Here is a 26,323-nt window from a genome sequence, read left to right on the forward strand (position 1 = left end):
CTGGTGGACAGTCAAGTAGGCATAGATGCTGAAAGATGAGCAGCAGTTTAAAAATGACTGAGATATCAAAACCTTTCTTCAAATGTACTTTGCAAAAACAGCTCCATGGAAAATTTATCATTGTGTGGTGTTGATACAGTAGCTCTAAATTACACAGATGAGTGTAGCCACCTGTGGACCCAGGAGCAAACAAATGCAGCAGTTTAGTTTCAGCCCTGGTCCTCAAAGCTTCCAGTTTGGGCATCTGGCTGAATACACCAGAGCTCCCTCCTCACTTAAAAACATTTTTTCCCCAAACACTGGAGAAGTGGGGAAGGTATTTGTGCCATGCATCATGGAAGCATGGATCTGAACTGGGGAGTTGTAAGGTTAGACGTGACTTGCTGGCTACTAGAGAGCACAGTGAGCTCAGAGAATCTGTTTCTGCAGAGGATGCTGTTGACACTTTCTAGTTTATGTCTTCTCCTTTTGTTTTCCTTATGTTATCAGTAGTGCAAAATCAGGCAATAAAAACTCTAATAAAGGCAAAGAATTTTTCTCTCTCCAACAGCAATTATCTGGATTATAGATGTGTGAGGTGATTAAAAAAATTGTGAAAATAACTATAAAAGATTTTCTTGATCAAATATTTCAGACAGTGGTTCTCTCCTTGGAGAACACAATACAGCCTTAAAAAGGTACAAAACCAACATATAAGCCCCCACACATCTGTGTATGTATGTCCAAGTAGAGAACTATAAAATATTTTACACATTGGAGCTCAGAGTTATTCCAGAATATGCCTGCAGATTACATTTCAACAGGATGAATTAAATAGGAACATGTTGACCTCATTAAATGGATTCTAGTTTTGTGTCTGTATTTGTACACAACAGAACATTTTTGTATTCACCAAAAACCAAAAAAGCTGTCATTCATACATAGGCATTATCAGATAAATAGCAGAGAGCAAATTATGCTGTTTTGTTAAGCAAAAATAGCATTTCAACCTCTTCTCACTATTATAGTATTTTAGGTATACTTTTATTCTCCATTTACATACCAACTTCATGAAAAGGGAATAAATTGAGTAAGAGGAACTGTATCTTGGTGTGTACATCTCTAATCCCTTCTGTTTATATTCTTTTCATGCAGAGATTGAAAGATTTAAAACAAAGGGAATTTGCTCGAAATGTGGCTTCAAAGTCATGGAAAGATGAGAAGAAACAGGAAAAAGCACTCAAGCGACTCCACCAGCTTGCAGAGTTACGGAAGCAGTCAGAATGGCAAGTTTTTAAAAATCATATGGGGTTTTAATGCCCTCTTTCCTCCCTTCCAGAAGAAATTATAATAATTTTACTCCTACACAAGTAATATACAGAGATTGTGTGTACTGTAACCTGTTTTCAGCTGTCTTCAACTCCAAATGATCCTGTTCTGCAAACCATACATTGAAAACCTCTGCCTTAATTACATGCTGTTTGAAAGTTTGTCGTGTTCTCTTATGTAGATATTCTCATGCCTTCTAAATGGAGTGCTTTGAAGATGCTTTTATAATATCACCATTTTACCTTATCCAAACTGATCTGAAGAGATTAGTACGACTGTCTTAACATTTGATTGTAAGTTAATGGGAGAGGATAAACCCTTTGTGAAAAATTTTTACTGCTTTTAAGGTACTGGGATTATTCTCCAGTTTCTCTGTAGGATAATTTGAATGAAAAACAAGTAATTAACTGAATTAAGTTGGTCTAATACTGTTAGCTCTATTGATTAATATCAAGATAGAGGACAAAGATCATAGTAGTAAACCTTTAAATTTGAGAAATCTCCTTTGTTTAATGACACTAAATGCTTCAGTAGAATAGATTGCCATCAGACCAATTGTTTATATTAATCTATGACCACAATGAGTTAATCAGATAAATAAACTGACATTGTTTTACATTCATCTGAAGACTACTGTACCCTGGAAATAAAAGCATTCAGAGTTTATTACAAACTCATTGTGGCCTATGTAATTGCTTTTGAGCAATCTGCTGAAATATAACAGTTTAGTGCTAATATATCCCTTTTATGCTTACAACTCCATTTTCATACAAATCTGCTGAAACAAATGCAACTGCCTGTGGGAAGCTTCCTTTATGCCCACATACTTGAAGATGTACCCTCAGATAGAGCAATAATACCAGTGATAACAGGAAAGCCAAAACGAATCTGGGAGGGAAAGAGCAGGTTTGCTTTTAGAAAGAGCCAGGAGTCCATAATATTTTGCATAGAGTGTGAAAGGGAAGAGCTTGCTATTCCTCCCTGTGATCACTAATAGGCTCAGGGGAGGCTGAATGCCAGGATTTTGGCAGAGGGGCAGCACTCCCAATTGCTCAGGAAAGACAGAATGTCAGCCTTTGTGAGCAGAAGTCCACGCACATACAATTGTTACCGTCCCTGAGTACTGTCTCAGGTTCCAACACAGTTCCTTAAAACGAGCTAATTCAATTTGACAACAAAATTATTGTTAATCTTGGGCACAGAAAAAATTTATTTTGCTATTCCAAGAAGACTTTGAAAAGGATTTCTTTATGTTTCTTTATGCCTTCTCCAAGAGAAAATTGTTCTTCATGTACAAATAGGGGTCAATTTGTATCTCCTGATGCTGAATTTCTGGCAAAGGCAAATATATTCTCTGAAACGCACACATATTCTCACATTATGGGTTGACCCTACTCCAGGGAGTCTTTATGTCTTTCCCTTTGTTGAAGATCAATGTATTTTTATAGCATTTATAAAGCATGACTGCCAATAATAGATAGCCTATATGCAGATCTAACAGTTTTAATTTATTTACATTTAATTTAAATGGTTTATATTTTTTTATCAAACTTTTAATTTAATCTGGTTCTATTTTTTTTTTCTTAGTGTACTGTGGTACCACACTGATAACAAATGTAGATAATTAGTCTAATGAAACGTGTGTTTAAAATATGTCTTAGAAAAACAGTTTATGGTGGCCAGATATATATCACATCTTTAATGGAAAATAGCTACAGTCATTTCAGTATCAGTTAATTATCTGTTTCAAGAAATCAGTGGTTTGCCTTTTTTGCTAAGGCCCTAGAATAGGTAACTTTTTTCTTTAATTACAAGAAAACAAAATAATATTTAAAATCTGAGATATTTTGAAGATAGGAATAATGTAATTAATGGAAGTAAGACACAGTAAATGTAACAAAGTAATTCAAATCATGGTTGATTTGAGAGACCAGGGAAGCTGTGATTTTCTTCACCCCCAATGTTTGCTGACAGTTTTAGTATTAATTTCTCTGAATATTTTGCATAGTCATTTATTGTGGAATAAAATAAGAATCTACTCTTTAAAAAGTGAAACACATTTTTCCCATAGCAAGCAGAATATTTTTCTTTCTCTTCTAGAGTTTGATTTTGCAGATGCTCCAAGTGGAAGCATCTCTTTTTGAACATAGCACAATTTCCTCTGCAGAGGCCTTTCAGAAAAGCAAGACTTACCACAGATTAGGTTAACCTAAATATAAATTTGGAGTAAAACCAATATTTGTTCTGCTTGTACATGGGCGTAACTGAAAAAGAAAATTCATGTGCTGACATTGAAACATTTAATTGTCTATATGTAGAGACTGTCTTACCCATACAAAATTCCAAACTGATGATAAACTGCACATTTGTTGAAATTTAGCTTTACCTTGTAAAAAATTGAGTGCACCCTCCTTCACCAGACAGACACTGTAAAATGCAAGCTCTGTCATAACTTGGTTACTCAATGCAGCTTTCTTTTTTCCTTTATTTTTTACCCTAAAGCATCACTGGGAGTGGACCATTGCTTAAAGCCCCCCGATTAGTCCTGGAAAAGCAGCAATCACCAGATGGCATTTTCCTGTACAAGGGCAGCAAGTTTGCAGCAAGTTCTCAAAGAACCACTACAAGTGAAGGACAAGGCTTCTCCAAAAGCATGCTAGAGAAACAGCAACTTATAATTAGCAGGCACCACCCTGCAACTGAAAGACACCATGCACTTGGAAACCACGTCTCACAAAAGTTCCCATGCAGCAGCAATACCTCTCAAAGGGCAGGAGTGTCTTTTTCATTCTCTAAAAAGGTCCCTTTGAAGCTTGAGTCCTCAGCATCAGTCTTCAGTGAGAACTGTGAAGAAGGAAATGATTATAGTGAGTCCCCCAGCCATAAAAGAAAGCAAACCATTGAGGGCTGTCATTCTCTCACACTTTTGGAGGAACAACTGAAAGCAAGTTTGGATAAAGAGTCACCTATTGCACAAGACCAAATGGATTTGGATAACAGTGCATCAAGTCATGTAGGTGTAAAACCTAAAATGCTAAAGGAAAATGATAAAAATAGTGATAGGGAATCAGAAGAAAAATTCAGAGCTAATCCATCATTTTCTAAAGTCAAAATACCTCTTCCAAATTTGAATTTTTCTGCTTCACTGAGAGAAACAGAGCAAGAGAGCAAACTGAATGAATCTGAGCAATTCTTAGAAACTCCCATCTCATCTTCATGCCAAGCTAGCAATTTTTGTACACAGCTGAACACCTACAAGCACAGTAATGCTCACCTGCATGCCCAGTTATCTGGGCTCCCTCGACAGCCAGAACCTGAGCTGACCTGTTCAAGCAACATTAATGACAGTCCTGGAGTGATAAAAAGAGAAAGATCTTTGGAGATTACAGAAATCACAGATGGAAATATGGAAACACTTGAAAAGGAGACCTTGGTTAAAGAAGTTAAGCCCCAGGCATTGCCCTTCCTTCATGTGGTGAGCAAAGATGGCACCACTGCTCTGCAGTGGCCCACAGAATTACTTTTGTTTACAAAAACTGAGCCCTGTATTTCATATGGCTGTAATCCATTGTATTTTGACTTCAGACTCTCTTTAAATCACAGGGAGGGTAAACAGCATGAAACAAACAAAGCAAGCTGTAAAGAGCTCTCTAAAAATAAGACTGCAGATGAATATGAACCCTCAGGTTTAATAAAACACAAGCAAATGTCAAATGAACAAGATAATCAGTTGTTGAAACCAAAGAAGATGAAAGGTTCCCTAAATCCAAGAAAGGCCAAGCAAAAAGCTGAGTCAGACATAGGGAAAGAAATGAATGAAAGAGGTCAAAAATGCATTGCAGATTATTTGAATGAAAATATACCCAAAGTGCCTGCTTACCTTGATGTCTCACAAAAAAATTATGTGACAGAAAAAAGTCTTTATACAACATCACTGAGGAGACCTTTGAAGCATCATTTCCATGGCTGTGAAAGAAAAACTCAGAACATTAGAAATGAAAGCATTTCCTTTTCTGCTTTTATGTCTAGGATTAAAAACTCTAACTCTGAAAAATGTCATTTAATTGATTCTGAAGAAAAATATGAGAACCAAAATGACTCCAGATCCCTTCAAGATGTGGTCAGCTGCAGCAGTGACATAAGTGACAGTGGAAAAGACTCTAGTGGAAGTTTCTTTAGTTGTAAATCCAGTTCAAACAGCAAGTATTCAGATACTGAAGGATGTGGAAGCTATACAAGATGCTGGAGATTCCCATCTCCTCAAAAGTCCTCGTCTGGCAGACATTCCAGCTATTCTGACTCTTCAGTTAGCAGTACGAGTAGCTACATGAGTCCCACATCAAATAATCACAGAAGAAATAATTTGCTTTGTTGTTGTAAAAGAAAAAACAAGACAGATAAAAGGCACAAACACAGAAAGCACAAGTGTATTTTCACTTCAGATGATACAGACGAGGATTATCTTTGTCCTAGTAGAAGTCACAGAGCTAGAAACTGTATTCAGAGTGGCACAATTAAATATCGGAGATGTTCAAGACATAAACTTTTACAAATCAGAGACAGGTCTAAACACAGCAGATGTAGACATCAGCATTTTGGCAAAGTGCTTAGTAGGAGTAGGAGCTGCCACAAATCAAAAAGTGGTTCCACTAGTGATTCAAGAAGCAGTGAAAGATCATCTAGCAGCAGAATATCAAGATGCAGCAGTTCAGGATCTGTCTCAAAAGAGACTGACAACTGTGACAACAAAACAAAAGAGGATTCTGAGAGAGGTTCTAACACCGAACCAGGAAAAGCTGAAACTGCACATTCCAGCTCTCTGAAAGTGAATAGTCAATCTAAAAACTTTGCCACCTGCTCTTCCAAAAACCTGGCAAAAGACATATGTGGAAAAAGAAAGTCAATGACAGCCAAGTTACTTTTAGAAAGAGTGCAATCTAAGAAAACCCAGGAACAAACGCATGATCCAGAGAGATTTTCAATCAGTAGTGGGATAGAATTAAAGGATCACTCACAAAGTCACTTTGCTCTTCAGTTTTCATCATCAGTAGATGACATTGCAATGTTACCTTTGCCAGAGAAAGTGCTAAGCAAAGGTAAAAATGACATAAGACATAATGAAATCAGTTCGCTGGAAAACAGTGTGAAGAAAAACAACACTGAAGCATCAGAGATAACAAGTGTTACTCTTTCACCTGGAACTGATTATGATCATTGTGTTCTTAAAGACATAATTCAAATTGAAACAGGCTATCAGAGCCCAAGCATAAAAAGGAACACAGCAATAAAGGAACAAACCAGTCTCTTCTTTAGTGAAGTGCAGCCCTTTATACAAAGCTGTGATCCAGTACCAAATGATTTCCCTGGTGCTTTTCCCTCTAATAGATATTCTGTTGCTAATTCAACAGAGACCAAAGAAGAACTACATGATGTAAACATGGACTTGAACCGGGCAGAAGGCAGTTCAGACTCTTTTTGTGACAATGCTATGCAGAAGTATGGTGATACACTAAATGACCTAGAAGTGTACAGTAAATCCGTCTCCCCTCCTTTAACACAGCAGCCTGTCACATTTACACCAGAAGAAGTAGACAAATACAGGTTGCTGCAGCTGCAAGCCCGGCAGCACATGCAGAAACAACTTCTGGCAAAACATCTGAAAGTTTTGCCTGCCCCAGGACCAGCTGCCTTCTCTCCAACACCAGCAGTTCCTGCCCTCCCTGTCCAGCAGCAGGCTACTGTCACCACCATCCACCACACGCTGCTGCAGCGCTTTGCTGTCTCGGCATCTGTGCACCCCCACGGCAGCCATCTCTCCCTGGCACCCCTCCACCCCCTCTCTCAGGCACATTTTGCCCCCATATCACTTTCCCCTTTAGCACCAGCCCTTATTCCCACCCACCCTGCTTTGCTGACAGGGCACCCACTGCACTTGGTGTCTGCCACTCCCCTCCACCCTTCCCCGCTGACCTTCCCCGCACTGCCTCATGCTGCATATATCCCAGCCTTATTTACACCACACCTGAACACAGCCACACCTTCTGCTATACACCCAAATCACTTAGTTCATCCCTTATTCCAAGGACAAGAGCCCCATCACTATTCTTGTTCTATCCAGACCCAACATTTACCTACAGCAAAAGAAGTTTTCAGTGTTTCTAGCTACTTAAACTAGCCCAAATAATTTCATAATGGCTCCAACCCCAAATTAAAATAAAATAAAGCATTCAGCATTCAATCACCTCTGAGGGGAAATCTACTGTTTTGCTGAGAGCACAACAGCAAAGATTTTAAAGTCCACAATCTGGCTGACAGCATATGAATGTTGATTTTATTCTTGTATCACTGAGGAAAAGCTGCTTCAAAGCCTTTTGTGATACTATCACAAGAAGGATGTGTGGCCAGTGTCATTCCACAGAATGTTTTAAAGAATAGCTTGAAGTGAAGTCTATAGGAAAGGGAAGTCAGTAGGAAAGGGACCACAGCACCCAGACAAAATGGGATCAATATCAACACTGATGAGGGATCTAAAGTAGCACAATTTGAGGCTGAGTAATCTTGACACACCTCAAAGATTTGATTTTCTGAGTTTGTATATGAAAAAGTGTCTGGTTTGGTTAAGGTATTTTGGACTGAGTTAAAAATAAGGTATCTGGGACCAGCAGACCCTGGGGCTGTCTCCTGTCTCCCAAAGTAAACTGGGGAGGCTCAGAGGGAGGGGTGATGAGTGAGCACGAGAAGGTGAGGATAATCTTGAAGATACTTTAGTGATTTCATCCCTGCATACGTTGCTTGGACAGTGTGAAGGAGCTGCAGTCAGGTGATGGGTACATAACAAAGCATCCCCTTAGCAGAGGGAGCTCTGTGCTGGCAGAAGCAGGCTGCCTCTTCTCTCTGAGCCAAGCATCCAAGAAGGCTCACTGAGAAGCCAAATTTTTGGCACTGCCTGGGCATGACTGTGTCACAGGGCATGTCAGGGTGAGCCACACCAGCCCAGAATTGCCAAGCAGCCAGTGCTGGCTTTGAACCTCAGAGGTACTTGGCCAAAGGTTCCCACCAAACAGAGCTCTGATGTGCGGAAGAGTCTTTTCCAAAGAATGTGTCAATATTTTTCATCCCTTTCACAAACAACAGAAACAATTGGCTGGTCCCATAAAATCATGCATATATTCATAAAGATGCAGAAGTAAAATTCTGATCAAAAACTGGCTCTACAGGTTAAGACTCGGAGAAAAAGTTGTTCAAGTACTCAGCATATAAAAGTTTTTTGAATCTAAACAAATATGTCAAGATTCTCGCATGGCTTCCCAAACTCTCAACAAGTAAATTGAAATTACAAATCAACAGGGTTTGAATGCATGTATCCAACCTTCAAGAGTAATGTGTGGCTGAAATTGTTTGTAATAACTGTGTATCTGGAAATAGATGAAGGCTACAGCATCTCTTTGAATGCCATATTTTGACATTTTTTATAATGTTTCCAACTGAACACAGGATATTTAGCATGAAATTAGTTCATAATTATGGTTACACTGCAAGCATGCTTCCCCAATAAAATTGGACCATGAAGCATCCAACACACAGTACCTGTTTGTTTGGATTAAAAACATTTGAAATAATTTCAATTCATTTGCAATAAGTGCACAAATAGGAATCTTTCAGAATCAATATAAAACACATTGAAAAACTTTTGGGAGAATTTTAATCCATTATATTCAGCTACCTGAGGAAGCTGAAAACTCTAATTGCAAATAAGTTGTGTCTTTAAAATACAACAGAACCAATTTTCTTAGTTTTAATCAAAATGCATTGATCCATTACAAAAAAAAAATTGAATTATTTAATTTCTCTCTTTCTGGAGCTTCTTCAGCATAAACTGGTAATATGCCAAGCTTTTTGAGTTACTTTACAAGTTTTGACTGCTAGTTTTCTATTTCCAAGTAGCTTTAAATATTTGATGGTTTAGCTATTGAAAAAAAAACAGAAAAAAAATTATTGAGACTATGCAGAAGCAAAATATTTTGGTGTCAAAAAAGGTTTGTAGCACCAGCACCCTCAAGCATATTGTGGTTTGATTCCCAAATTATTTTTTAGTCTCATTAACAAAATGGATTCATGCCATTTGGTGTTACTTATCTGTATGTAAGTAGCAATACAAATTATATTTATTTTTCTCATTTAAATTGCAGAGTAATTCTTTAATTGAAATTATTGCTTCAGAATTAAGGAAGTAAAAAATTTTATTTGGGAAGAATGTAGAACTAAATGTTTTCAGAATTTAACAATTCTTTCTTTCAATTTTGGCTGAAAATTTTCCCAAAATAAGACCTGAATTTACATATATTTTCTGTACTTCCAATACTTTATTTTCTGAGAATCAAACATATTTCACTTACTCTGACTTAACACCTCTGAAAATTATGACTTGCTTGGATGGAGGTCACTCACTGAGTGGACCACTTGGACACATTAGTCATAACTCTGTAGAGACATTCTGAATTGGACATCTAAAGTAGCAGGTCAAGCTGTGCCCAGGAGGGGCTGACTGAGCTGTGTGGCCATCACCTGCAGTCCAGGGATAATTCCAGCATAAAAGGTTTCCAGCCCCACAAGCTTTTAAATCTGTGGGTCCAGTTTCATCTCTGTTGAAGTAAACCCAGCTGTTCTCATTGTGTTCATAAGAGTTCATTTGTACCCTAGGTAGATAACACCAAAAGAAAAATATGGAACTGAAGGAATGTTGGGCTAATCTCCTCTTTAATGTGTGTACACATATTTTGTGTTCCCACTTCTACCAAAAAATGTTAATACTATAAAAATTTCTGTGGCAAGAAACCTGACCAAATCAAACTTGACCATATCCTACTACATAGATCATTTATAGAAAATAGAAGTATTTGTTTCCCTTAATGTATGCACCATACAATGGGACTCTAGAATAAATGAAATCATAGGATTCCCATGCATCATTGTACATACCAACATGGTAGGGCAAACAAATTGACAGTGAAGATTAATTTTAATTCTTGGAACAATGGGAATTAGAATTTTGAGATGTATTAATGGGGAAAAAAAGAGAGATTAGGAACAGAAAGAGCACAACAGAAAATCAGTAATCACTGATTACCAAACACAGGCAATGTCCAATATGGTTCTTAGTGCACAGAAGGGATTTTCTTGGAGAAACATAATAAAGCTATTGGCACAGCTGAAATTATATCTTTTTTTCTAATTGCTGCCATATTTTTTTCATCAGTAATGTACTTTAAATATGTCTAATTATAATTATTAAAAGCATTATTGAGCCTGATGTATGGAGCCATGCTACAATTTTGATTCTATTTAAAGATATTTTTAAAAGAGTTATAGTATCCTTATGGCAGTGATATATACACACCAAGTTAATAATCTATTTTAGCTTGATTGTATATTCTTGATACATAATCTAAAGAAAGAGGTCACCCACACCTTAAAATTCCAATTAAAAAAGTTTCCTAAGTCACACCATGATAAACTTTTTTGTTGTTGTTTTGGGATTTTTTTTTAATCTGATGCATTTCTGGAATGCATTCAACATGTATATTTGTTGTGCAGCTTTGCATAAAAATGCCATTTGATCAGATTGATTTTAAAAGTGTCAAGTTTATATTTAAAACTGGATAATACTCTGGCTAGTATAATATGTAAACTAGTAATTTTGTTTTGTATTCTCTGTATAAAGTGTTTTATATTATACAGTAGCTAAGTGAATTGCACTATTGTACATGCAATGAGACTTTTGTTTTAGCTTATTCAAGGAATCCCTGGGAATGTAGTTTAATGCAATAATATTTTTTTTCAATAAAAAGGCTTACTGGTATAAAGAGTGTCAGTCATGTATTTTTAATGTAAAGCATACCAAAAGGCAGCAACCTAATAAAATGCAGAATGATGCAAACATATTCTGTATTTTAATTTCCAGAACTGAAATACGTTTAATTCATTACTGTGGTTATAATCCTGAAATTTCATAGAATGTTTCCTAAAGATTTTAGTATGTGTTACAAAAGTGGGTTGTTTAAATGGAACTGAAAATAAATATTCCTTACAAAAATTATTCTATCTATGTGTTTTTTCCAAGGACTTTTAATACATAAGTATCCTCCTGACTATTTTTATGCACTGATCAGTTTATTTATAATTAGACATACAACTCATCTGTCAGGTTCCCCAAATAATTATATAGCATACAAATGTGTCATTTATTCACTCTTCAATCATTCTTTAAATCTTCAAACAGTTATAATAAGTATCACTTTATCCCATGTTTTCCCTATTACCCTGAATTTTTCCAGTTTGTTTGTTGCATCCTTTTCCATCTAACTTTCATTTAACTTGTTTTCTGACACAAGGCTTTTGGTTGTGCAGGTACTCAGCTTCAGGGCTCCCAGAACTGCTGTACTATTTGCAAGGCTACTTATACCCCTCAGTGTATAGTTTCATATGTGTCCCATCTCCAGGTGAGCACAAAGACTGAAGGAAGGTAAAAACCAAGTGTCTGCATGTCTGTAGTAGATGAAACTCTATCTTTTGAGGTGAGATGTGACAGAGGTTATATTCTGTCCAGCCTATCTGCATAGCTGGAAATACCTTGGCCAGTCCCTGGGACCAAACTAATCTACCTTGCAGTGACATGTCATGACTTGGGCATTCTATAAAGTCTTGAAACCAATGCAAATCCACGGAGACATAATTGACACAGTGTATCTAATTCCATTCAATTGTGGTTTTCCTTCTAGTTATTTCATAATAAAAACAAAATTCATAATTAGACATATAAAGAGTTTGTATGTCTGAAGGAAATCCCCTGCAAATTAATATCTATGACATTACTGTTAACTCAAATAGGCTTCCAGTTGAGATCAGATCCCACCTGTTTGTTGCTGAGCAAAACTTGGTATAAGCAGGGGAAAAAACAAAAACAAAAACAAAAACAAATCACCCACCTTGCTTTGACTGGGATATAATATGTGAATAAATGAAGATGTCCACACCTTACTATTCCTGATAAAGCTAACTATAATGCCAGCAAAATCCTTCCTACACTCTGGTGGGAAGCGTATTATCTTATTTTGCAAACTAAGTATCTTCATATGTATTTTATACAGAAATATAAAGAATCACCATGAGTGCAGCTAATTACCTTTATCTTTCTAGACAGCAGGCACAATGTGTGTGGGAATAACAGGAATCTGCAAGTCAGTGAACTGCACTGCTGCCATGCTGAGTTTGGGGCATACTGTTGTGATGTGCTTGAATATTTCTCTGCCCCAGGGCTAAGGGGAATTAACTCATTAATATTTCAGGTTATGAAAAACTCTCATTCAGGACCACCAGGATGAGCTGTAAGTCCACATGTTGCTTGTCTATAGAGCATGTGGTTATGTTAACATAATTTTTATTATTCTTCAATGAACACATTATTTTCTTTAACAGAAAACACAGAAGATGCAAAACTTCCAATTACAGAGATTATAGACAGAAATAAATCTACAGTTACATTAATGGGCATTTACTTTAAACATGTACAGCTTAACAGAGACCAATCTATTTTGTGAATGTGTTTAAAAGCACTCTTGGCTGAGATGTCAAGCACTAGATACACAGCTGTCTTAAAGGAAGATGCAGCCCAAACTAATTTTTTATGACCTAGCTATGAAACCCTCAAAATAAAGATAAGATTGAAAAGCTTGTTAGACTTCCATCAAAGGTATAAGCAGTGCTGCTGCCTCTACTTAAGTGCCCATCTGAAACTTATATTACACAAAAAATCAATATTTCATTCTTATGAACCAATAACATTTTTAGACCAAATAAATTTGTCATTTGCAAATCAATAAATTAAACATATTTATCAATTTTATATATAAAACTGTTTTGTGTACTCCAAGCTGTGTATAAGTAAAATCAGCACCATTAATAAATAAGTCATCAAGAATGGAATGAGATAATTAGTTTCACACAGCCATAAAACAACCATTCCTGTGTAAAGCAATATGTTCTATATGAAAATGGTTGAATTATAATTTGCTTTCATCTTTTTTGCAAGTCATTTATGGGCTGCTTTCTGCCAGTCCCAGGGGAAAACACTACCAAATTTATTAGAAATAGTTATGTGTGTGTGTCTTGGGGACATGGGTGCATCATCTGAAGGTTGTTTGGTTGCCTCTAATACAAAGTTGTGCCCCTGACAGCTGAGAGGTAGAGCTGTGCAAACCTCAGGAGCTTCAGCAAAGCTAAGTGAAGATCTTGCACCTTGGTTGAGGTAATTCCAAGCACAAGGATAGGCTGGGTGCAGAATGGATCTAGAGCACCTGTGGGGAGAAGAACTCAGAGGTGCTGGTAGGTGAGAGGCTGGACACAAACCAGCAGTGTGCACCGCAGCCCAGGATGCCAAACGTGCCCTGAGCTGCATCCAGAGCAGTGTGGGCAGCAGGGCAGGGGAGGGACACTGCTGCTCTGCTCTGCTCTGCTCTGGTGAGAGAGACTCCACCTGGAAGACGGCACCCAGCTCTGGGGTTCTCAGCAGAAGAACATGGACCTGTTCCAAAAGGCATAGAAATTTGCAGTAAATCAAAGATGGTACAAGCAGGCAATATCATTAATCAATTGCCACATATTTTCGCAGTTGAAATACAGCAGAGTTCTTGAAACAGGAGGATTTTTTTCTTCTGCCCCTAATGCTGAGAAAGTATCAGTTGCTGAGTAAATGCTTGTCTTTCAGCTGTACAAAGCTAAAATGTTATGAATTGGAAATCCTATCTGCATCAGAGAAAGTCAAAACACTAGAAATGGTTGCTTCCTGCTTGCACCAGGATTTCTCTGACAGTATTCTTGAGAGTGCACTCCATTTCTAGTGAGTTTTCTTTCTTCACAGGGGTGGAGCAGCTACTACAGGTTTGAAGGTGGAGATGCAGAGTCTGTACCGCTTAAATGTTTTCTCTGTTAATTTGGGTTCCAAATAAAGACATAGATCCAGGGGTAGATAACCAAATTTGATCCAGGGATAGATAACCAAGTTAACACTACATGTTTAGTTGCTAGTTGTCCATGGAGACAAGTTGCCAGTTCTCATAGGACTGGATTCTTCCTGTCTTATCCTCAGCATGTAACCAACGCCTGTAAGTACCTAGGAGAGTTTTCAGGACTGTTTCTCTCACTCTCTCTCCCTGAGACACTTTAGAAACTGGCTGTGGAAAAAAACACTGACAATAATATGAGGTGATCCTTTTTTGTTTACTGGTAATTTCTTGAAAGATCTCTGTGACTTAAAGCACTTAATGTTTTTATTAATATCACCTGTCATTACAGTACAGATATCTACTGCTGACATAAATTTAATCCCTAGCAATGAGCTTTCCCACCATGAGTCCCCTTCTGTTAGATCTGCTCTGCAACCACGTATTTTCAAATGCTACATTCCCTGATTTTATTTTTGTTAAATGATGTGTTAGATAAACAGTTGCTACATAATTTTTACTGGAAATTAAATGGGTCAGGGTGACATCTAATAATGACTCTTATTATGGATTATGATCAGAGTTTATGAGTTCAAAATAACTTTGTCTTTCATTTCAATGCTTCCAGCCTTCACTAACTGCTCACAGGAGAGATCCTGAGATGCTCAGGGCCACTGAGGGTGCTGAAATGGGACAAGAGAGGGAAGGAAATGAGCACAAGGGCTGCCTGCAAATAATAAAGACGAAAGAGTGCAATCTGAAGAGCAATGTCAGATTTGTGACACCTGGAGAAAAGGGTATGTTAATTCCCAAGGGTGCAGACAACCCCAGGGAAAGGTGAGACTCATGAGAGATAAAGCTGAAGAGACTTGCAAGCACAGACAAGACCTCAGAGAAGCAGCCATAATTACTGAAGTCGATAAAATTAAGACAAACATTTCCAGTAGCTTTTTTTACTCACAGTAGGCTGTAACTTTTGCAAAAATACTTTTTTCCATGTCTGCTCCAGTCAAGTCCTAGGACAAACAGCATTGGATAAAGGTGAAAAATTAATAACTACAAGCATTCCATAATGTACACTAAGACTTGTTTAGCTACTAGTGTTTCTTCAGTTCTTTTTTCAGAGATCACTCATCTGCATTTAGAAGCAGGAAAAGATAGAGACTTTTGCCAACTATCTATTTTCACAGTGCCACAGAAAGATTTAGCACATAATTCCCATTATAGGCATTGCCTACACATTTGAAAGACTTTGTGACCTTTAGGTTAGAATACATGGATTAATGTGGAACCTCATTTTTTCAGGAAAAATGAAAAAATGAGGTTCCACATTAATCCATGTATTGTAATCCAGCAGGATCAGACAGATTCAAACTGAGAAACTTCCTTGGCAGCTTAGAAAACTGAAAGCACTGCAAGAAAATTATAGCACAGTCCTATCTGTCAACTCTTGTTTGAAAAGTTTTAACTTTCTCTTAGAATTTCTTTGGTCTTCAAAAATCCAGGAATGAACTCACCATGTAGCACTCCTGCTGAACAGTTTTCGGGTCTAAGCATAGAAGTGCTCAGTACTTATAGAGAAACTTAACATGAGTCAAACACTGGCTCAGCCTTACAAGCTCTGATTACGGGACACCCAAGCCACTGTGCAAGCACTGAAATGCATTGTGGCCTGAAAACTGCCCCAGTATCTGTGTCTGGTTCCTTCCATCTTCATAACCCAGTGCTCAGAGTTTTCCAGATCAGAAGCCAGAGCCACTCTTGCCTCCCGCAGGTGTGACAGAGGAGTGGGAGTACCTCAGTACTCCCTTGACACTCTGTGTTAACAGATCTGCAATGAAAGCTCTCTGCATTGTGGAAATTATACACAATTGACTCATTACATTTAGCATGCAAGAATCTGCCTTTCTAAGTGGGACTGTATTAAATTTAGCTGTCTACTCCTTCCTGTATTCCCCAAAAAAGTGAAGAGCCCTTAACATGGGCTCATTCCACTTCCCTCAGGATCTCTAGAATCACCCTTGGTAGGTGATTATCTCTCCACTCTGAGTTTAAGAGGTGGCTGCATGGCAACTTGAGCTACATTTTAGAGTCCAAAATAGGTCACTAGTGTAAGATACATATTGATTTTTCTTGGACATCTGGAAATTTTTTAAACAGAAAACTGGAATTGTTAAAACTAAGAAAGTTCATCATGATGGAGGTACTACTCCTACCTAAAGAGTCAAAGAGGATAGCATGATGGAAATCATATAAAACCTTTATTTTCAGCTATTTATAAAGAGATTGTCTAGAATTATTCAGCAAAATATTTTGTGAAAAATATAAGAAAATAATTATATTTTTAAGTAACTTATAACCAACTTATAAAATGAAAAAGCTTAGATTAAAATAGGCTATTTGCTTCAAATTATTTGTTCAGGTGAAATGACAAATTCATATATATTTGTACACAATACCATATTAATTTCTTGCTTTTATTTTTTTAATTTATGTATTTTTCTTCTTTCTTCACATGCAGATAGAGATACTTATTTCATCATCAGATTGGTTGGCTTTCAGTGCTCTTAATTGGTACTAAAAATTCAGTCATTAGTATTTTGTATGCCACATAAATATTCTCTACAGTATGCGTTTTCCATCAGCTTTATCTGCTAGAAATGAATGAGAGATGCAGCTATGGAACGTTTTGAAAGGTTTTCTCAAAGAAATGTGTGGGAATATCCTTGATGTGAGTCCAAAAACCCATAGTAACAAATATAGCTAAAAAGATAACCACAGAAAGAAAATGACAGGCCAAAAAAGGGAGTCTTCAAAGACTCTTGAAAACATCCAATTACTACAGTAAATAATATTCAGATCATGGTCTTTTACTCTCTGACAAACCATTAAAGCGTCTTCTACAAAGCCTGGGCACAGGACATGCCAGAGCATGATAGTCATAAATAGACATAAGATGATGATGTATCATGGTCTTCTTCCAGGAATCTTTATTGCACAAATCTGGGGCCCAAGCAGCACTGCAAAGGATATTTCTCAACCAACATTGGTCAGCTCTGTACTCTTCCTGATGTAGTTCAGACCACAGGGAATAAAGGGAAAGACAGACCTGCTGCAATGCCTGGACAGCTTCACCGGAGAATGGATGCTTTTAGAAAATGTGAATTCACATTTTCTAAAAGCATCCATTAATCCAGTGAAAGCATCCACTCTCCAGTGCTCCAGAGTCCCCAGGGGAGCAGAAGTCCGGGAACCAAATTTTCGATGCAGTAGGGGAAGTTGAGGAAAGCTCCCAGGCTGTAGCTAATGAGAGGAATGTGCTAAGAGGGGCAGCTGCACTGCTCAGCTTGCATGGAAAAAGGTTTTAAAGGCTGAGCCTGGCCCAACTGAGAGAAACACAGCATGGAGATCACCAAGCAGCTTCTGAAAGCAAATTGCCCTTCAAAAGAAAGATGGCTCATGTTAACCCCCTTTCGTTAATGTGAGCTGCTGTGCTTAAATGAGCATGAAGACACAATCTAAGAGAAGGACAGCTCTCACATCCGCATAAATCTCATGGTGGAGGAGGCATGTAATCAGTGCTGACTGCTATAATGTCTGTGCTTTATTGTAGATGCTGTTCTTTGTATACAGACTTTCTACTGCATTAATTCATTCAACCCCATTTTCTAACCTGGAAATATTACTTTCAGAGCTAAATAACCAGAAGTTTTACCTTTAAACTGTGACACTGAAGTATATAAAAATCCATTTAAGCAACCTACAGAGCTACTTATAAACTGAGTACAGCTGTAGCAGATGGTACTCATGCCAAGGTGGAGAAGACCTTCATTCACTACATGGGACTCGTTATGCCTGTCTTGGAAGAATAAAAACAGCAGTTGGATATGACATTAGCTATAGATATCTTCAAAGCTTAAGCTGCCAAGCCATTACAGTTAGTGTCTGAAGATTAAAATTTCTCAGGTAGCTCCCATTAGGACCCAACAATTCATTGGAATGTGCTCATAGCATGTATTACACCACATGAAGTCATATGTTTTGAAATAACTAAGCAGGGTAATTTCCAGGCTCCTAATGCAAAGACATGTAAGCACAATAATTTCTAAAATAAGGTTCAAGCAATTCTGTGCAACAGAATCCGTGCGGAAAACTTCAGCAATCATAAATGTCAATGTCCATGTGTATGTCTGTGTCTGTTTACAGACATATTTCTGCATCAGCTGAAGTAGATTTCTATCCTCACCCTGATCTCATAATTTGAATGACTCAACCCCTAGAGTGCATCCTCAGTCATCTAACTAAATCTACACTTCTCACACACTGAGGGAGAATTGACTTTTGAGCCATCTTAGGATGCTGTTGTCCAAACATGATGGGGACAACTCATAAACTCTGGTATATGAGTGCTCTGAACTCCTAGAATGTTCCAGGCACCCACACTGTGCCATTTGCATGGTGGCAGCTGGGCCTGCTGTTGCTGCCACTTTAGGAGTGCAGAACAGACTTACTCAGAATTTAGGGATGTTTGAAATCCAAGACCAGATCCAAATTTTGCAGCTCTACTGAAGTTCTATTTTTACCATCTTAAATTCACTGTGACCAGTTTAAATCCCTGTCCGCCCTGCTGAGTCCCTCGGGAGATCATGTTTTCCACCTGAATAATCCTTTAACACAGACATCCACTGATTCCATCTCTCACTTTCTAGTGTAAATTGTCATAAAGCAAAAATATACAGTATTTTAATTCTATACTTAAATACAAACTGCCAGCTTCTGTCACATTGCGGCCCTAAGGGTTTTTAGGATCAGACTGCTACTGCCGGAAATAGGATGCTGCAATTGAATCTGTTTTTATATTCTACACTATATCAGGCTTCCAAGTTGGGCATATTTACATGTACATTTGATGGCATCTAATGTATGCATGCAGCTAAAATAAAATTTGCATGATGGTAACCGATCACATGCAGGCTTTGATGAGTTCCTTTCCTTCTGCTAAGCTTCACATATCTTGTTGAATTTCTGCATCAGTTCACATCCTGGATCAGAGTGATGCACACATCATATATCTGTGGGTAAGTACAAATATACACTTTTCTATGTCATGAACCATAAATCAACTATGTACGATAGCTAAATTTATGCTACTATATATTAGCTGTCAGATGAAAAGAATATTTTCCATTGCTTTTTTTATACCATTTCTGATCTCAATTAAATACAGACTAATCATGTTCATCTGTATTGTGTCAGGGAGTAGAAGTGTTGTTTTAGACTGTGTGTTCAAAGGTATTTGTGTTAGAGACAGCAATATAGATTGGCAGAAAAAATTCACTGACCTAGTACTAAGGCATTATAATGAATCTGCTGTTCATTGACATTAAACAATAAATACAAGAAACAATAGAATTAAGAATTCTTATTTAAAATTAGAAAAACAAGCTTAACTTGTTCTCATAGGAATCTTAATAGTTTTCCTTTTCCTCTAGGTAATCATTGGAGAGGGTTGCCTGTGAAGGGGCACTTTAAGTGAGCTCTGAACCTACTACTTAAAGCAGGACAAAGGATCTTCCTTAGCTTCTGCAGAAGAATGAATACTTAAGTGGCACATTTCTGCTCAATAAACAAAACTGTAATGAATTTAAAGGAAATTACAGATTTTATCATCTCCTGCAAAGTCTTACAATGAGCATCTGGGTTTTGCTGGCATGCAGATTATTGATGGCCCAAACTTATTAAGCTTTCTGGTTGCTTTGTTCACACAAGTAAATCAGCACAGCAGAAGGAATTAAAAATAGCACTAAAATAATTTTCTATTGTTTTACTGAAATGCTTTATGAATGCTTATATCTTATGGGCAGATGGAACAATTCTAAGGTCTTATTTTCCAAAGGTATCTCATTATTTTATTGCTCATGAAAACTGCCTTCCTTCCACAACTACTCAGCAAAGAAAGATTTTGCTATGTGCTGTGAACTAGTGAGGATGACTCCCAAAGAGGAGAAAAAGATAGAAATATAAATAAATACCTCACAATGGTAATGCCTTGATGGCTCTTCTGATATTTTTCCATTGTTCCAGATGTCACATGCAAACCAAAATTTCCCCCAAGTAATTTTAAACATTTTTTTAAACCTAACACATATGAATACACTGGAAGTTAAAATTAACAAAAAATTGGGGGAGGCAGGGGGTAGGGGTTGTGTAAGTAATTCTGTTTAAGAAGAGGCTACTTAGTAGTAATTTCATGAGCTGCTCAAAAATCATATTCTTCTTTGAGTATTTTTTTTAAATACAACTCACCATTGTATCTGAAAATTTTCATTTTCTTCCCTCAAGGACATGGCTAAACTTGGGCTTTTTATTCAATTTCCAGAAGACATACTGCTTCAGCAGGAACCTTCCTACTCCAATGATGATGACATGATGAACAATATACCTGAGCGCTGCTGGCTGAAGCATGGATTCCTAAAACATGGAAAGTAACCACTCAAATACAAGGAGGAGGCTGGAAAATAACTCTGCAGGTCAAAAACAGCACTGAAACCCCATGGCAGGGAAGAGTTCCTCTTACAGAAAAGGTTCCTCAAATAGGTACTATGTCTTCCCTTCCACTATTTCAGCTCTTAAATCTAATTTTATTCTATTTTCTTTATCTGTGTCCATCTCTTCTAACTATCCTAACAGTATCCTATCTGAACCTTCTGTCCCTTGTTATTTCTGACTCTATTACTCTGTGACATTTTGCTATATATTTTCATACTACCAAAATAGTATGACTCCAGACACAAGGCCTCTCAAGAATTAGACTATTTGTCTTCTCTAGAGAGAAGGCTGTAGCAACTGAGCAAGTGACCAGGTTTTGCAAAAATAGTGATGTGTATGTAGAAGCAAGAAGATCCCTGGCATGGCATTAAAAAGGTCGTAGGAACCCACCTCCAGCAGAGGTGCTTGTATACTCAGGAGTCCTTTTTCATTTCTTGCATCAGCAGCCAACCCAAGCCTGGACTGGGACTTTTGGTTTACTTGTATCTAGACTCTTGACATGATAGATGAGAGGATAATCTTTCTGCATTCAGTTTACTCTGATCCTGTCTACCAGTCTTTCTCCTGAAAAAAAGATTGATGATTGGAGTATGCACCTTTAAATAAAAGGATTAAAAAAGAAAGAGAATCAAAGACCTTATTTCTTGAAAAAGAGAAAAGTAATTTTTTTTTCTTCTGCAGTGTCTTTGTTACCAATGGCACTTTGTATGAAATGATGGACTATCTCTGTTTCCTTATTTAGCTAGTACAGGAGTGCACTGAACTGTTCTGTGTCACTCTGCAGTGTGCTGTACCTGTAGGATGGCACCACAACATATGATTCAAGGTGGCATTTTTCTCTAGGCTCGCTGCCAGTGTCTCAGACAAGCATGCACTAATCACAGAATATTTGAGCTTTATGCACATGGAATGCAGCCTTGAAACTAGTGAGAAATAGTAAGAAAGAAGTGAGAAATACCTCTTTATTTGAGACACTAAGACCATCTGTTTTCTTTTAATTTGTATGGTCAGTTTGACAGCTTTCTCCATGTTGGTATGCATACAGTTTTCCAGTTTCCAAGAAAGTAGCCTATTAAAGAACAAGATACCATAGATAGAATCCACATAATTCTTGCTAAAGATGCAATTTTTGAGATAATGCCCTGATACACAGGCCAGAACTGTGGCTCTTTTTTCTTTGTTTTATCTAAAAGGTTATACTTGCTACTATTCTCTGTTGAACATACAAACACAGTCTGGCTTTTTTCTCTCTATTATTCTCCTTGCAGGAGAATAACAGAGAGGTGACTTCAGGTGAAGTCACCAGTTTTAGTTTCTATCACATTCTGAGGGCAAAGTCATGTATCTTTAAGGGGAAAAAAAATGATAAAGAGAAGTGTAAGCAGGAAAGAAAGTAGGCAGAGAAAAAAAAAATGATAAAGAGAAGTGTAAGCAGGCAAGCAAAGCACTACCATGTTTTTAGATGGGAAGTATTCTATTTCAGAGCAGAATAAGCCCACTGCTATCATGAGGTCAGAGCCACCAGCTGAAAGAAGTATATTTCTCCTATGTAGATTAGAGCAAATATTTATTTATTTTCAAATATAAATCCCCAATCCAAACTCACAACTTGTTATATTAAAATGTTAAACATTGTAAACTGGGGTCATAAATCTCTTGTCCATCATTGAACTTTACTCTTAGGAAGTCAGGGTTAGAGGTTCTCATCTGGCCTTCCTGGGGTGAATCATCCATAATGTTCTGCAGCTTTCTGGATTGTGCAAATATAATGGGACACCTAGTCACATTCACATTCTGAGAGCAAACTTTATTGCTGCAGTACAGCACAAGGCAGAGACACCACCTTGGACAGAACAAATCTCTCTGTTCACTGCATTTTTACCAAATATGCTAACAGGAGAGGCCTGGCAGGAGGGAAACAAGCATTTTTAAACAGTTCTGAAGAATCAGGGTGCTTGGTGGAGCCCTTGTGCCTTAGGTTAGCTGAACCATCTAACTCCTTTGGGCCAGCCCACATTGCTGCTCCCAGTTAGGAGTTTAGATATGATCATTTCAGCTTGAAGAGACCAGACAATGGCCTGTCTGTGATGGCAAAGGTTAATTTGACAGAATATGTGAGGGATGTGGATAGGTGATGTCATAGTTCTCAAATAATTACTCTTCTGTTCACACATAGGTCACCTTGCCTGTCTAAACTTCGATGACCAAATCATAGTTACTTTCCTTGTATTTTTTTTTAATTATAACTCATTATAAAGTGGATGCATACACTGAACCTGTCTTGCCAGTCAATTAATTTGTCAAAGAATCTTCCATTTGTTACATGTATGAGCAGCCATCTCCTACAGCAATCAAATCTAAGAACTGAAGCAACAACCGAAATATATTTCATAGCCGTAACACACAAAATGAAAATCTGTACGACTTCTTAATTAACATTTCTGTAATTGTTGTGCAAACTTATCTAACACAAGAAAAAATGTGCAAAATATAATGGGACCATAATTTGGCTTAGGAAAAAAGTAAGAGTGGAATTCCAAGATGTAAAAAGAAAATAAAGTATATTTCTGCAAAGTATCCCACCTGCCACAGAGCACTGCCATGGTTTCAGGGTCTGAACACCGTGAGTCATTGACCCTTGGCACACACCTGAAAGGCAAGGAGCACAGGTGGATGCTATACTGATAAAACCATAGAATGTTTTGGGTTGGAAGGGACATTAAATATCATCTGGTTCCAACCACCCTGCCATTGGCAGGGATACCTTCCACTAAACAAGGTTACTCAGAGACCCATCCAGCCTGGGCTTGAACACTTCCAGGGATAGGGCATCCACAGCTTCTCTGGGAAATCTGTTCCAGTGTATCACCATCCTCACAGTCAAGAATTTCTTCCTAATAGCTAATCTAAATCTGGTAAATTCTGTCATCATATGAAAAATTTTCCTTTGACAGAATTTCTGTGTCTTAATGATCCCTACAGAGGCTGAGAACTCAAGCACATTTCTATGCAATCCCCTGCTCCCAACCCTTTTGCCAACTTCCTCTGGACTTCAAACTGTGTATGGGAGGTCCTTGTGGACCCACTCCTGTTGCATTTTGGGAAGATTATAAGTGCCCTGTTTGCATGCAGTTTGATGCAGTGTGTGGATTTTTTTATAGCTATGACAAATACGAGAGGCACATGATTTTCTAGGGACAGTGGCTGCTTCCACCTCTAGATAATTTGACTGAGAACTGCAAGAGTGGGTGGGAAAATAAGGGTCCAGTAAGCCCTTCTGCACTAAATGGTTAGAGGATGGCTGCCTTCAAGGTTGATATTAAAGAAATTATACACACAGTCCTTTACCTGGAAATGAACATAAGTGGCATATTTGCTACATGCTGTTGCCTTCTAGATTTGCAAGCCGTTGTTTCTGAAGTTGTCAGGTAGAACATATTTAATGTATGACTAAACCTCATCCATGCAGTTTTAGATCAGTTCAGATCAGTTTCTCTTTCCTACTGCACTGATGCTCAGTTCTGTGGGCTACAATAGACTGGGCACTGCCATTCCAGTGCTCACCAACACTAGGGCAACAGAGCCAGCTTTCTCACTTCTGCACAAAACAGTCTTTCAAGGCTCAGGCATTGTCTCTAGGACTCTCAAAAGCACACAGCATGGGAAGCCAGAATTAGCCAGATAGCAAGGAAGACACCTGACATCAAGTGGAAATGAAAAAGGAAAATCTAATGACCACAGGGTCAGAAGCTCAGTGATTTAATGGTATTCTCCAAGTGCCCATCTTGTTACAGATGGGTAATTGCTGTTAGAACAACATGGCTAACACTTTATTTTTCCTATAGGAGATAATTACTTTGATTGAAAACACTGGCTGTCAGACAAAGGAATACCTACTGCAACAGCTGCAGACCGAGAATGGACAGCTGCATTTGTCTTGTAGCAGTGCTAATCAGGTTCCTGCAACTGCCAGATCTTTGACTGAAGTTGAGGTGACAGGTTGCCATCGTGCTTTTGAGGTCTTCTTTCCTCTTTACTGATTGCTTTAGCTCAGTTCCTCCCTTACTTTTTAAGACTCCAAAACACATTATTGGCAGTAACAGCAAATACAGAGACGAGAAACTGCCAGACAATCAACTGATAAAATTAATGTACTATTTTAGCCAGCTGAGCTTTTTAAATATATGCAAGATGAACAAAATTAACCCCAAATCTGATCAAATGCTAATTAGCATTTGATACTGCCTGCAATGATTATGTGTAAATCCACAAAGGAAATTGCAGACTAGACTAACCTATCATGCTCAGGTTAGCACTTGTCAACTACCCAGTTTCCATTCTCAGCTAAGATAGACATTTTTAACATGCACTTTTTTTCTGGCTTAGTTCACTGTATTTTCAAGCATAATAAATGAACCAATAAATACTTTTTATAAACTGGGTGGAAATCATGAAAGACAAAAACCACTTCTGCAAATAATATGTGTTGTACTGAAGAATTTTGTAATATAAAAAAATGGATGAATATCAAGGGCAAAAATAACCTCACCTTAATCATTACAGTGACAAGCTAAATTTGATGCCAATGGCCTTCTTAGAGACCATCCTAGAAATGAGCAGCAAGTTTTCTCTAAAGGCCTTGTAGAAGCATGGGCTTATTCACTGTACATAATTGTTTCCCTAGAATAGAAATCTCCAGGGAGGATTACCTTTATCAACTGTAACCACAGCTATATAGTCTTATGTCCCTTCCTTCTACACATAGGTGGAGCGCTGTTTACATTCACCTAGCTTGGCCCTCTAGTATAATGATGAATCATGCTTATAAATAAGGATGTATGCTGGTATTTTCTGGGATACAGTTCATTTTCTTCTGAGTAGCTGGTATGGGGCTGTCTTTTGATTTTGTGCTGGTAACAGTGGGATATTCTCATTATTGCTGAGCAGCACGTGTACTGAGTCAAGGCTCAGTAGAAGTGCTCACCCCACCCCACCAGCTGGGAGCGGACTGGGAGTGCACGAGAAGTTGGGAAGGGACACAGCTGGGACAGCTGACCTCAACTGAACCAGGGGATATTCCAGACCATATGGCATCATGCTCAGCATGGAACACAGCAGTGGGATGTTAGGAGTGATGGTGTTTGTCTTCCCAAGTCACTGTTACATGTGATGGAGCTGTGCTTACCTGGGGATGGCTTAACTGCTTGCCCATGTGAAGTGCTGAATTCATTAATTCCTTGTTTTGTTTTGCTTGCATGTGCAGCTTTTGCTTTCACTATTAAACTGTCTCTCTCTCAACCCATGAGTTTTCTTACTTTTATTCTTGCAGTTCTCTTCTCCATCCCAACACGGGGTGGGGGTGAGCAATCAGCTGCTTGGGGCTGAGCTGCGGTCTGGGGTTAAACCATGAGAGCAAGAGAATTCATAAGGACAGGCAGTCTGTACTTTTAGAACTTTATAGAAATGTT

At 38.0% G+C, this 26,323-nt stretch overlaps 1 protein-coding gene across 2 annotated transcripts in view; it reads left to right on the forward strand.

Moving 5' to 3' along the window:
* ZNF804B (zinc finger protein 804B) overlaps window positions 1-11,456 on the forward strand; it is a 224,971-nt gene extending 213,515 nt beyond the window's left edge. For both annotated transcript variants that reach the window (XM_071428956.1, XM_071428958.1), the window contains exons 3-4: window positions 1,135-1,265; window positions 3,811-11,456. In XM_071428956.1, coding sequence (XP_071285057.1) covers window positions 1,135-1,265; window positions 3,811-7,483 — 3,804 coding nt within the window. In that variant the 3' untranslated portion in view covers window positions 7,484-11,456. The remainder of the gene's footprint in view (window positions 1-1,134; window positions 1,266-3,810) is intronic.
* The last annotated feature ends 14,867 nt before the right edge of the window (window positions 11,457-26,323 follow it).

This window comes from Agelaius tricolor, unplaced genomic scaffold (genome assembly GCF_023055355.1).
Source record: "Agelaius tricolor isolate 1412-34295 unplaced genomic scaffold, bAgeTri1.0.p SCAF_6, whole genome shotgun sequence".
In the NCBI taxonomy this organism is placed as follows: domain Eukaryota; kingdom Metazoa; phylum Chordata; class Aves; order Passeriformes; family Icteridae; genus Agelaius; species Agelaius tricolor.